The sequence below is a fragment of the Myotis myotis genome, unplaced genomic scaffold (genome assembly GCF_014108235.1).
Source record: "Myotis myotis isolate mMyoMyo1 unplaced genomic scaffold, mMyoMyo1.p scaffold_m19_p_13, whole genome shotgun sequence".
NCBI lineage: Eukaryota > Metazoa > Chordata > Mammalia > Chiroptera > Vespertilionidae > Myotis > Myotis myotis.
Window position 1 is genome coordinate 29,899,602 of NW_023416317.1, and position 14,265 is coordinate 29,913,866.

The 14,265-nt window shown below is 44.9% G+C and overlaps 1 protein-coding gene across 1 annotated transcript in view; it reads right to left on the bottom strand.

Moving 5' to 3' along the window:
• The window catches only part of PCCB (propionyl-CoA carboxylase subunit beta), a 55,845-nt gene that overhangs the window by 29,738 nt on the left and 11,842 nt on the right, over positions 1–14,265 (bottom strand). Inside the window, exon 6 of the mRNA XM_036332501.1 lies at positions 1,582–1,692. Within this exon, the coding sequence (XP_036188394.1) occupies positions 1,582–1,692 (111 nt within the window). The remainder of the gene's footprint in view (positions 1–1,581; positions 1,693–14,265) is intronic.

The window sequence follows — 14,265 nt, forward strand, 5'->3', positions numbered from 1 at the left end:
TTAACTAATGCTATGGTGCTAATCATTCTGTAATATGTAATTGTATCAAATCAACATGTTGCGCACCTTAGGCTTACACAATGTTATATCTCAATTATCTCTCAATAAAGCTGGAAAAATTTAAAATAAGAGAAAGCAGTTTAGAGTGAAATAGTAATAGAGACCAAGACAGTAGGGCCAAAGATGTGAGAAGAAATTCCAGAGTGTGGCATCATGGAAGCCAAAGGAAAAGAATATTGCTGAAAATGTGAGGAAAATAAAAGTTACAGAGCATTTATAGTGACATAGATGTCACTGATTACCTTAGAAAAACAGGTTTAGTGAACTGAGGGGCAGAGAGGTAAATTAAAATGTGTTAAGTAGAGGACAGGAAGATAGAAATAGGACAATAGCCACAGGGAGATACAGATTAAGGGAGGACTTTTGTCTTTGTTCTAAAGATAGGAAAGCCCTGAACATGGATGGATAAGTTCTGATGGGAGGATCTAGTACCAAGGGAGACACTGAAAATAGTATGTAAGAGAAAAGAACTGATAGGATAAGGCCACTGAAAAGGTAAAAGGGTTGTATTCAGCAATGTGCATCTATGTGGAAAGTGGGGAAGGAATGGCCTTAGCCAGAGGAATGGATACCACATCTCCATTCCTATCAGGCAGGAAGAAGAAGAGAACTGGGGTAGAACCAGGTAGGTATGGTATACATAAACTTAGTGGGCAAAGTTGAGGGAGTTCTGCTTGTTCAGGAAGATATGTGGTCATAAAATCCACCTCCGTTGCTGAACATTTAGGTTGCTTTGAATCTGTCACTAAAAACAGAAGACTTAGGTCAAAGGGTAAACACTTTTCTAAACCACTGAATTTCTATTGCCAAATAGAAAAAAGGTTTTCCTATTTACACTTTCCCTATTTACACTGTTCTCCACATACTGGATGACTATCTATTCCCCACTCCCCAGTCTTTCTGCTTGGCATGTACTCTCATGATTGTTAAAAATATCTTAAGAGGAAAACAACTGAACTTTTTAATGGTATTAGGTTAAGGGTAAATTTAAGCAGGCTTTATTTAAATATCGTTTAAAAACATCATCCCATCAAATCACATAATAAAGATATGCACCTTTCAAAATGAAGTTGGAGATCAGATTTACTATTACCATTATAGACAAAAGTGTAATAAAATGGCAAACAGCCAAAGAAATAAAGGTGGGTCATAAGAAACAACTTCCCAATAAAGAATATTATAGAAAAGTCTTCCATGAGAAACTTTTTGAATAGGATTCAGTAACAATCATTTGTCTGAGCAGAGGACAGAATCCTTTGATTACCTGAAAATCATTTGCAATTCAGATCAACAAGTAAAATCACCCACCAATGAAGTACACAAGTGCATTCTGCCACTGAACCCCCACAAGCTACATGTTTTGTGCCAAAACCTTTTCTTCACTAAGACCTTATCATCACTAAGCTGAAAGCCAATGAGAATGAAGATAACAACCTAGATCTGGGTCAGGAATTATTTTTATTTCAGGTGAGGTACTGCACAACTCTCAAAGGGCAGGAGAAACAGGTCTTTCTTTCTTACCTTTACCATGAACGTGAAGTCTGTTAAGGCTGGGGAGTACACAGCCCCACCAGCACATGGGCCCATGATCAGAGAAATCTGAGGGATGACTCCGGATGCCATAACATTCCTCTGCCAAAAGAGAAAGGTAAAGATATCTGGTTACAGAGATGTTTGAGGCATTATGTGCAGAAAGATAAAGGCAACAATAAAACTACTCTTGGCTTTTACTCACAGAAATTCTATCCTAGAGGCAAGAAACCTGATTAGTTTCTTCCAAAACTATATATGCAATTTGTCCCCATAACAAGCGGAATAGTTGGCCTATTACTTTCTGGGGCAAATACCCTCTCTCCTCTCCCTCCTTGGCAGTAGTTCCCCAAAGCTCCACCAGAACACGAGCTCATATAGAGCCCTACCACTCTCACCCCTGCTCCAAACACACCTGAGGCCCAGCACCCCTGGTCCACAAAGTTATCTGGAAGGATGAATGAGAGCCTTGGGCAGGACATACAGTAACAACTCCTGGCGCCATGACCCATATTTGGAGTCCTTTGACAACCTCCACAGATGGGACCCAGCAGTTATAAGGCAAGGCTAAGAGGCAGATGCTACTTCACTCAGAGTCTTCAAGGTCTGCCCCCTTCCCACTGTCCCCAACTAGAGCATATGGGAAGACATAGGTAGTAGGAGCCAGAAAGGTTCCATGAAGATAATGGTGTTGTGAAGGGCCAAGCCTCAGACCGCTTCCTAGGAAAGACAAGATTGGGGTTGGAGGACCCAGGCAAGATAAGAGCCCAATGTCTCCTTGCCCAACCCCCGACTTCTTTCCTTCTCCTGAGCTCTATCAGCTTAAAAAAAGAACGTCCCCGCCCCCCCCCCCCCCCCCGCCCGCTACTTTTAGCACTGCCATGGCTCTCAGATCAACTTCTATAAATCACAGGACACAGCTTAAGGACATTACAAAAGGGCATCTATCTATAGAGAGAGAATTCTGGGAAGATGGCGGAGTTGGAAGCACTAGGCATCTATCTTCCTTTTTTTTTTAAATATATTTTTATTGATTTGAGAGAGGAAGGCAGAGGGAGAGAGAGAGATGGAAACATCGATGAGAGAGAATCACTGATTCTGGGCATCGGGTACAGCGGGATGGTGGAGCAGGTGAGCGGGGTTGCCAGACCAAAGCAGGGCGCCGGTTGCTGTCATCGGGGCAAGCCTGTGGTGATTACTGAAAATTCTTTGCTCCCACACACCGTGGTCCCGCTGGCACTCACACCCGCTGCCAGCACCAGAGCTGCTGCTCACACCCACTGCCAAAGCTGGCCCTACTTGTACCCACAGCCAGCGCCACCATTCACACCTGCTGCTGGCACCCAGTGCTGGTCCCAATCGCTCGGTGCTGTCAGCGGTGCAAGCAGCTGATGCTGGCTCCGATCACGCCTGAGGGCTTCTCCACCTCCCCCTGCTCCTGAGGGGTGATCGGGGCAGCAGCCACGGCTCGCACCCACTGCTGGCGCCGGTCCCAATCGCTCCAAGCTGTCAGCAGGTGCAAGCAGAGCTGGCACCATTAGCACGTCGGGGCAGCGGGAGCGGGGCTGACAGCAGAGAGGGGATTGGGGGCCACGGTGGGAGGGCCGGACAGGGGTAGTGGAGGATGGGCCGAGACCCACCCCTGTACCCACCGCAGCCTCACGGCCCACAGTTCCTTTCAAGGTGCACAAATTCATGCACTGGGCCCCTCGTAAATAAGTAACTTAAGTGCTAAGTTTAAAAAAAAAAAATCAATTGTGTTTCCTCACGCTTGCAAACAACCCAAAAAGGAAATTAACAAAATTCCATTCACAATAGCATCAAAAAATAATAAAATATTTAGGTATAAATAACCAAAAAAGTATAAGACATGCACCCGGCCAGTGTGGGTCAGTGGTTGAGCATCAACCTATGAACCAGGAGGTCACGGTTTGATTCCCAATCAGGGCATATGCCCAGGTTGTGCGGTAGATCCCCAGTGTGAGGTGTGCAGGAGGCAGCCAATCAATGATTCTCTCTCATCATTGATGCATCTCTCTCTCTCTCTCTCTCTCTCCCTTCCTCCCTTCCCCCTTCCTCTCTGAAATCAAAAAATATATTTTTTAAAAGTGTAAGACACACATGCTAAAAATTATAAAATATTGTTGATATATAAAGGGGATCTAAATAAATGGAGAAATATTCCATCCACATGTATTAGAAGACTCAATATGTTAAAATATAAATTTTTGCGAATTGATCTACAGACTCAATACAGTTCCTATCAAATCTCAGGAGGCATTTCTGTACAGCTGACAAAGATGCAACATTTTATATGGAAATGTAAAGGACCAGAAGAGTCAAAACAATTTTTAAAAGAACAAGATTGGAGGATTTTACACAACTTCAAAACCACTAGAAAGCTAGAGTAATCAAGATACGGTGGTGCCCTAGCTGGTTTGGCTCAGTGGATAGAGCGTCAGCCTGCAGACTGAAGGGTCCCAGGTTCGATTCTGGTCAAGGGCACATGCCTGGGTAGCGGGCTTAATCCCCATTAGGGGACGTGCAGGAGGCACCAATCAATGATTCTCTCTCATCATTGATGTTTCTATCTCTCTTTCCCTCTCTCTTCCTCTCTGAAATCAATAAAGATATATTTATAAAAAATTAAAAAAAAAAGATAGGGTGGTTATGATGTAAGAATTAGCATACAGACCAATGGAAAAGAATCGACTCGAAAAATAAACCCTTACATTTATGGTAAACTGATTTTCCAAAGTGCCAAAACAATTCAATGGAGAAAGAATAGTCATGTCAATAAATCGTGGTGAGACAAGGTTGAATTTAGACCCTGACCTCACACCATATGCAAAAATTAACTCAAAACAGATTACAGACCTAATATAAGAGAGCCAAACCCAGAAAACTCCATAAAAAAACATTGAACAAAATCTTCATGATTTTGTATTGGGCAGAATTCTTACATCCTATCTAATAATAGACAAACATGGTAATTAACTGTACCTCCGACACGCTTCCCATTGGCTAATCAGGGTGATATGCAAATTAACTGCCAACCAAGATGGCGGCCAGCAGCCAGGCAGCTGAAACAAACAGGAGGCTTGCTTGCTCCAGTGATGGAGGTAGCCAAGGTTCCCCGCCTGCAGCTGCCAGCCTCTGAGCTGCACTCTAAGAAACAATGTTGCAATTATGGAAGCTAAAAAAACCCCAGAAACCTGCTTTCAGCCAGCCGGGCCTCAGAGCTGGAGCTGCAACAGTGTTTCAATTATAGAAGCCAAACAAACCCAGATACCTGCTTTCAGCAGCTGAGGTCTCAGAGCTGCAGCTGAGCCTCAGAGCTAAAGCCAGCTCTCAGTTCCAATGACAGCCAGAGAAGGTAAATAAATCCCAGAATAAAAAAAAAAAAGAGAGAGAGAGAAACCAAGATGGCGGCATAGGTTAACGCCGGAGATTGCTGCCTCGAACAACCACTTCAGAGAGATATAACTAAAGGACAGAACAGGCATCATCCAGAACCACAGGAAGGCTGGCTGAGTGGAAATTCTACAACTAGGAGGAAAGAGAATATCATACCCAGACTCAGAGGAGGCCCAGTGCTGAAGTGAAATACTCAGGTGCGGAGTGCGCGCGCGGAACGGGCTGGCGGCGGAGGGCGCGGTTGTTGTTTTCAATCGGGAGGGAGTTTCAGACTCTGAGCTCCAGATCGGGGCAAGTCTCTGGGGACCCAGACTCAAACGGGAGAAGCGGGACTGTCTGGCTTCGGTCGGAACTTGAAGGCAGCTTTCTCTCCGAGGTTTGCAGCAGTTGCCGGGACTCTGAGAGGCAGAGCCCCTAGGGACGGAACTGAGAGCAGCCATAACTGCTCGCTCCACCCGCCCTGTAGATCCCCGGGGACCCGCCCCGCCCAAGCCCGGCCCAGAACCATTTGCCGGATAGCCTCAGGCAAAGGCTAGATTAGCACCGCCCTAGAGATCCAGCACAGAAGCTCTCCCACTGCAGACACAGCTGACTCTCATAGCCAGTTAGCCTGGAGGTCAAATCACCCCTGGTATTACCGACAACAATCAAGGCTTAACTACAAGACTGTGCACAAAGACCACTAGGGGGTGCACCAAGAAAAGATAAAAAAATGCGGAGACAAAGAAACAGGACGCAAATGTCAGAAATGGAAGATATAGAGCTCAAAACCACACTTTTAAGGTCTCTCAAGAACTGTCTAGAAGCTGCCGATAAACTTAGTAAGGCCCTCAAAAAGACTGCTGAGACCGCCGATAAATGTAGTGAGATCCTCAAGAAATCTAATGAGACCCTCAATGTTGTGATAAAGAACCAACTAGAAATTAAGCATACACTGACTGAAATAAAGAATATTATACAGACACCCAACAGCAGACCAGAGGAGCACAAGAATCAAGTAAAAGATTCAAAACGCGAAGAAGCAAAAAACACCCAACCGGAAAAGCAAAATGAAAAAAGAATACGAAAATACGAAGATAGTGTAAGGAGCCTCTGGGACAGCTTCAAGCGTACCAACATCAGAATTATAGGGGTGCCAGAAGATGAGAGAGAGCAAGATACTGAAAACCTATTTGAAGAAATAATGACAGAAAACTTCCCCCACCTGGTGAAAGAAATAGACTTACAGGTCCAGGAAGCGCAGAGAACCCCAAACAAAAGGAATCCAAAGAGGACCACACCAAGACACATCATAATTAAAATGCCAAGAGCAAAAGACAAAGAGAGAATCTTAAAAGCAGCAAGAGAAAGAAACCGAGTTACCTACAAGGGAATACCCATACGACTGTCAGCTGATTTCTCAAAAGAAACTTTGCAGGCAAGAAGGGAATGGCAAGAAATATTCAAAGTGATGAATACCAAGAACCTACAACCAAGATTACTTTATCCAGCAAAGCTATCATTCAGAACGGAAGGTCAGATAAAGAGCTTCACAGATAAGGAAAAGCTAAAGGCGTTCATCACCACCAAACCAGTATTATATGAAATACTGAAAGGTATCCTTTAAGAAGAGGAAGAAGAAGAAAAAGGTAAAGATACAAATTATGAACAACAAATATGCATCTATCAACAAGTGAATCTAAGAATCAAGTGAATAAATAATCTGGTGATCATAATAGAATCAGGGACATAGAAAGGGAATGGACTGACTATTCTTGGGGGGGAAAGGGGTGTGGGAGATGCGGAAAGAGACTGGACAAAAATCGTGCACCTATGGAAGAGGACAGTGGTGGGGAGTGAGGGCGTAGGGTGGGGCGGGAACTGGGAGGAGGGGAGTTATGGGGGGAAAAAAGAGGAACAAATGTAATAATCTGAACAATAAAGATTTAATTTTAAAAAAAAAAAGGAGAGGTTGGGCGCTTCAGTCATCCACCAGCCTGAAAACGGCCCTCAGCCCCTCACCCAGACTGGCCAGGCACCCCAGTGGGGACCCCCACCCTGAAGGGGGTGTGACCAGCTGCAAACAGCCATCAGCCCCTCATCCAGGCTGGCCAGGCACCCCAGCGGGACCCCACCCTGATCCGGGACACCCTTCAGGGCAAACCAGCTGGCCCCCACCCATGCACCAGGCCTCTATCCTATATAGTAAAATGGTAATATGCAAACTGACCCTAAAAGCAGAATGACTGAATGACTGGTCACTATGACACACACTGACCACCAGGGGGCAGATGCTCAATGCAGGAGCTGCCCTCTGGTGGTCAGGGCGCTCTCACATGGAAGGAGCTCTGCTCAGCCACAAGCCAGGCTGATGGCTGCCAGTACAGCAGTGGTGCTGGGAGCCTCTCCTGCCTCCTCAGCAGCGCTAAGGATGTCCGGATGTCCAACTGCAGTTTAAGCCTGCTCCCTGCTGGCAAGTGGACATCCCCCGAGGGCTGCCGGGCTGCCAGAAGGATGTCTGATTGCCATCTTAGACCCAATCCCCCAGGGAGCGGGCCTAAGCCAGCAGGTGGTCATCCCCTAAGGGGTCCCAGACTGTGAGAGGGCACAGGCCGGGCTGAGGGACCCTCCCCTTCCCCCCCCCCCCGAGTGCACAAATTTTTGTGCACCGGGCCTCTAGTATGACTATAAAAAGCATGGTCCATAAAAGAAAAAATTAATTGGACTTCAAAATTTAAAGCTTTATACACTTCAAATGCCACCATCCTATATAATAAAAGGCTAATATGCAAATTGTTCCCTCGGGAGTTCGACCGACCGGGAGTTCAACCTCTTGCTAGGACGTGCGCTGACCACCAGGGGCGGCGTGGAACAAAGGTCCCGGCCGGCAGCCGGAAGGCCCCGATCAGCCCGGATCGCCAGCCAGGCCTAGGGACTCATGCACAAATTTTGTGCACCATTAGTTAAGAAATAAAAGAGAAGCCACAGACTGGGAGAAAATATTTGCAAATCATCCTAATAATAGACAAACATGGTAATTAACCGTAACTTCGCTACCCTTCCCATTGGCTAATCAGGGAGATATGCAAATTAACTGCCAACAAAGATGGTGGTTAACTGCCAACAAAGATGGCGGCTAATTTGTATACGTAGGCTCAATGATGGGAGGCGAAAGGGGAAGGACGGAAGAATGGTGATCGGAAACCCAGGCGGTAGGCAAGAGCCGGATGGCAGGGTAAAGGCACTTTGCCCTGCCCCCTGCCCTGGATCCAAGAACCCAGGCAAAGGCTCGCTCCCCAGCTGGTGATCAGAGAAGCCGGGCGGGGCAGAGAAGAGGCCGCCAGTGTCTGCCTCTTCCCTGCCCCCCACCCCGGTGGTGATCGGTGACCCCTCAAGGCAGGGAGGGACCCAGAACGTGGAAGCCGTCCTGCCTGTCTGCGGGGGTCCTGATCGAACCCCCGGCGATGAGGCAGGGGGGACCCAGAACACACGGAAGGGGTCCTGCCTGGCCTTGGGAGACCTGATCGAACCCCCGGTGACGAGGCAGGGAGGGACACAGAACACACGGAAGCCGTCCTGCCCAGCTGCGGGGGACCAATCATGTCCCTGGCAGTGAGGCAGGGACACGCGGAAGCCAGGTCTTTTTTTTTTTTTTTTTTTAGATTGTGTAATTATTTATTACAAATAAATGGTGGTTTCACATCTGTCAAAAACGGGTCCTCTTTTTACATGAGTGTGCACGTTCTGATGTACAAGAAAGGGTCATGTGCTTAGTTCGTCCATGCAAAGCTCACAGGTACATCACTAAATACTTTAAAAATAGAATGATCTCTTTTTGAACCAATCTGTTTAGATTCAGGATTAGTAAAACAGTATGGAACTAATGAAATACAGTGATAGGAATTAGGAAGTGTGACTCTGATGGTTCTGGGCATGTGAAGGGTGAGGGACAGAAGGGTACACATGGCCTTCCCTTCAGTTCTGCTGGAGAGATGAGCTCCGAGGGCCCAAGCTGCTCCATGCCCAGAGGAGGTGGGTGTGGTCAGGGGCTCTGTTTCAGAACTTCTTGCCAAGCAGAGAGCTTACCTGACCCACAGGAACCTTTTTACTCCAGAAAACAGAAACAGCCAGTTCCCAATGGGCATGGGAAAACCAGTGTCCCCTCCTGTGCATGGTGTCCTGATGGGGTGACGGGGGAGGTGGGCGAGGGGAGCAGTGCAGAGTTGTTAGGCAGCTGGAGTGGGAGTGGAAAGGCCATGAAATGTCCAAAGTCCTGGCTGTGCCCATGGCCTGGGCTGCTCCTCCAGGCCCTGGCTGAGGGATTAGGGCTGATTCTCTCGGGAAGGGAATATTCCATGGGTGGAAGGTTTACAGGCTCAGGATGGGCCGTGTGTTAGTTTGGGGCAAATCCCTCAACATTCCTGCTGCCAAGCCCTCAAAGGAATGAGGCAGAGGCACCCCTCACCCCCAAGACCCCTTCATGGACATTTTAGCATCTACATGATTTTTAATCCTTTCAGGGAGACTTTCTATCCTGCAGTCCCATCCCACCCCACTGTTGCTGTTTGTCTGCCAGCTGGGTCAAGCATCAAGCGAAAGGGGGATTTATACTTACTGAAAGACTACTGATCCTACCGGGAAACCAACCTGTTTACTGTACTGTTGTAAATATCGTACCCTTTATATCCTGTATATTGGCTTCTTTTAAATAAAGTGAAATGTCTTAGAAAAAAAAAAAAAGGCAAGGCAAGGCGGGACCCAGAAGACCCATATGGGGAGTGCCACTCAGCCAGAAGCTGGCTCATGGCTGGCCAGTGCAGTGGTGGTGGCAGGAGCCTCTCCCACCTCCGTGGCAGCACTAAGAATGTCCAACTAATGGTTTAGACCCAATCCCTTGGGGGCCTAAGCCTTTAGTCGGAAATCCCCCGAGGGCTCCCTGGCTGCCAGAAGGATGTCTGACGGCAAGGTTAGGCCTGATCACAGGGGAGTGGGCCTAAGTCGACAGGTGGACATCCTCCAAGGGGTCCTGGACTATGACTGGGCACAGGCCAGGATGAGGGACCCCCTCCTCCGAGTGCACAAATTTTTGTGCACTGGGCCTCTAGTATATCCAATAAAGGACTAGTATCTAGAATATATAAAGAACTCTTAGCCCTGGCCAGTGTTCTCAGTGATTAGAGCATTGACCCATGCACATAGTGTCACAGGTTTGATTCCCACCCAAGGACACCTACTTCGGTTGCAGACTCAATCCCTGCAGGTTGGGACGTGCGTGGATGCAACCAATCAATGTGTCTCTATCATATTGATTTCTCTCTCCCCCCTCCACTCTCTCTAAAAATAAATGAAAAAATATCCTCAGGTGAGGATTTTAAAATTTTTAAATTAAAAAAAAAGATATGAAAAAAAAAATAAAAAAAAAAATAAAAAGATATGCACTTGTAGTGGGGTTGGATGAAAAAGGTGAAAGGGATTAAGAACAACAAATTGTAAGTTATAAAAATAGTCATGGGAGAGGGTAGAGGAGGTGGGAGAGAATAATAGGGGAAAAAGGGACATATGTAATACTTTCAACAATAAAGATTTATAAAAAAGAAAAAAATAGTCATGGGGATGTAAAGTACAGCATACAAAATATAGTCAATAATATTGTAATAACTATGTATGGTGTTGGATACTACACTTACCAAGGTGATCACTTTGTAAGGTATAGAAATGTCTGATCACTGCCATAGCCAGTTTGGCTCACTGGATAGAGCATTGGCCTGCGAACCGAAGGGTCCTGGGTTTGATTCCAATCAAGGGCATGTACCTAGGTTGCAGGCTCCTCCCTGGCCTGGGCCCTGGTCAGGGCTCATGCAGGAGGCAACCAATCAATGTGTCTCTCTCACATCGATGTTTCTCTCTGTCTTTCCCTCTCTCTTCCACTCTCTTTAAAAATCAAAGGAAAAATATCCTTGGGTAAGGATTTATATATATATATATATAATCTCTATGTTGTGTACCTGAAACTAGTATAATATTGTATGTCAACTATAATTGAAAGTAAATTTTTAAAAAGACAGCCACTCTTAGGTACCTACCCAAGGGTAATAAAAACATAATGTCCACACAAAGAGTTATACACAAATATTCACAGTATTTTTTGTTTGAAAAGTACCCTTACTGCACTGTATAAATTTGTAATCACATATATTCTTGAACAAATAATAATAAAGTATAAGATTATAATGCAACTGTCCATAGAGAGTTGGTATGTCTCCTTCATAGTACTGGTAGCACATTTTCTACCCTGCCAATCTCGTCATCTCAAAGGCCCTTTTTAATTTATAATTTATAGTATTTGATTCTTGCTTTATTATTTATAGCATTAACTCTTGAGTTTATCTTCTTATAAGCTTATCCAGTAACTTTTAAAATATTCATTTTATTTTACCTTTTTCCCCCACCTGACTAGCACTAGTTAAGTAATCTGTCTGGTTAGATGGGGAACCTTTTTCTGCCAAGGACCATTTGGATATTAATAACATCATTTGAGGGCTCTACAAAATTATCAACTTAAAAATTATCCTGCTATATTTGTTCAAACATTTAATTAACTCACCACTAATTCCTTGGCAGGGCAGACCAAAAGATTTCATGGGGCCCTAACCAGTTTGGCTCAGTGGACAGAGCGTCGGCTTGCAGACTGAAGGGTCCCAGGTTCGATTCCGGTCAGGGACACATGCCTTGGTTGCAGGCACGTTTCTAACTCTCTCTCTCCCTTATTCTCTGTAAAAAATCAATAAAATATATTAAAAAAAAAAAAAAAAGACTTTGCGGGCCTTAATATGGTCTATGGGCTGGACATTCCCCACCCCTGCCCTGAAGGAAAGTAACCTTGCCATAATCAATCTGCTTTTTGGCCTAGTATAACTTCCTGGTTCCTGCTCCCTTCTGACCATAAAAGTTTTCATTTTGTACAGCTCCTTGGAGTTCCTTTCTTTTCATTACTGAATTCTATCAAATATTTATTTTTTTAAATTTCCCTTCTCTTTTTTCACCTATTCCCCACCCCCCTTCCCTCTGGCAACCATCAATTTGTTCTGTTTCTATGAGTCTGTTTTTGCTTTGTTTGTTCATTTGCCTGGTTTTTTAGATTCCATATAAATGAGATCATACGGTATTTGTCCTTCTTTGACTTACTTCACTTAGCATAATACCCTCTAGGGCAGTGATGGCGAACCTATGACACGCGTGTCAGAGGTGGCACGTGAACTCATTTTTTTGGTTGATTTTTCTTTGTTAAATGGCATTTAAATATATAAAATAAATATCAAAAATATGTCTTTGTTTTACTATGGTTGCAAATACCAAAAAATTTCTATATGTGACACGGCACCAGAGTTAAGTTAGGGTTTTTCAAAATGCTGACACACCGAGCTCAAAAGGTTCACCATCACTGCTCTAGGTCCATCCATATTGTCGCAATTGACAATAATTCATTCTTTTTTTATTGGTGGAATATTAATACAATATAATATTCCGTGTGTGTGTGTGTATCACATTTTCTATCGATTGACAGATTAATTTCTATCAATTAATCTATTGATGAACAACTAGGTTGCTTCCATATCTTGGCTATTGTAAATAATGCTGCAATAAATATAGAGGCACATATATCTTTTTGAATTAGTGTTTTCATTTTCTTCAGACATATATCCAGAAATGAAAGTCCTTGTCAAGTGACAGTTCTAGTTTTAAGTTTGCGAGGAATCTCCATACTATTTTCTCTAGTGACTACACCAATTTATAATCCCACCAACAGTGCATGGGAGTTCCCTTTTCTTCACATGTTGCCAATACTTAATATTTGCTGAATTCTTAATAGCCATTCCGAAGGTGTGAAGTGGTATCTCATTGTGGTTCTGATTTGCATTTCCCTGATAATTATTATATCCATATAATAGAATATCCTATATAATAAAAGCGTAATATGCAAATCACTGAATGGCAGAACAACGGGTCACTATGATGCGCACTGACCACCAGGGGGCAGACGCTCAATGCGGGAGCTGCCCCCTGGTGGTCAGTCAGTGCGCTGCCACAGGGGGCAAGCCCAGCTGCAATAGCAGGAGCCTCTCCCCGCTTCGAGGCAGCGCCAAGGAGCAGCGAGCCAGGATCACGGCTGGCAACATAGCAGTGGTGGCAGGAGCCTCTCCTGCCTCTGCTACAGGCGGGCAGTAAGGAGCAAGGGGTCCCAGACTGCAAGAACCCCGGACTGTGAGAGGGATGTCTGCCTGCTGGCGTAGGCCCGATCCCCCGAGGGAAGCGAGCCTAAGCCGGCAGGCGGACATCCCTCGAGAGGTCCCGGACTATGAGAGGGCACAGGCCAGGCTAAGGGACTGCTCCCCCAGTGCACGAATCTCATGCATTGGGCCTCTAGTTCATCAATAAAAAGGAATGTACCACTGATACATAGCATAATATTTGTTGAGGTTCAGTCATACTGTACTAAGTGAAAAGAGTCAGATGCAAAAACTGTAAAGAGAAAGCTGATCAGTGTTTGCCTTCAGCTGGGCAGGCATTGACTGCAAAAAGGCATGAGGGACCTTTTTGGAGGGAAAGGTTCTGAAACTGGATTGTGTTAATGGTTACCAAACTCTATAAATGTATTAAAAAATCACTGAACTATATGCTTACAAGGGATTGATTTTATGGTTTGTAAATTATACCTCAATAAATCTGATTTTAAAATTATGTCAAAATCATGAAGGACAAAAACTGAGGAACTGTTCCAGTTTAAAGAATATTTAAGAGATAAGACAACTAGAGGCAGTACTTAATCCTGGACTGTATCTGAGCCAGTGAGGGAAAAAATAGCTAAAGCCCTGCCAGCTTGGCTCAGTGGATAGAGCACTGGCCTGCAGACTGAAGGGTCCCAGGTTCGATTCCGGTCAAGAGCACACACTTCGGCTGCAGGCTCGATCACTGGCCCTGGTTGGGGTGTTTGCAGGAGGCAACCAAATGAAGTGTCTCTCGCATCAATGTTTCTCTCTCTCTGTCTCTCCCCCTCCTTTCCACTCTCTCTGAAAATCAATGGAAAAATGTCCTCGGTTGAGGAGTAACCAAAGAAAAAAAAATTAGTTATAGAGAGCTTTATTAAGATCATTTGATGAAATATGAATAAGGACCACGGATAAAAATAATATTGATGAATCAATGTTTAAGTTTCTTGATTTGTATTATTATACCCTGGTTATACAAGGGAATGTGCTTTCTTAGGAAATACACAATGAA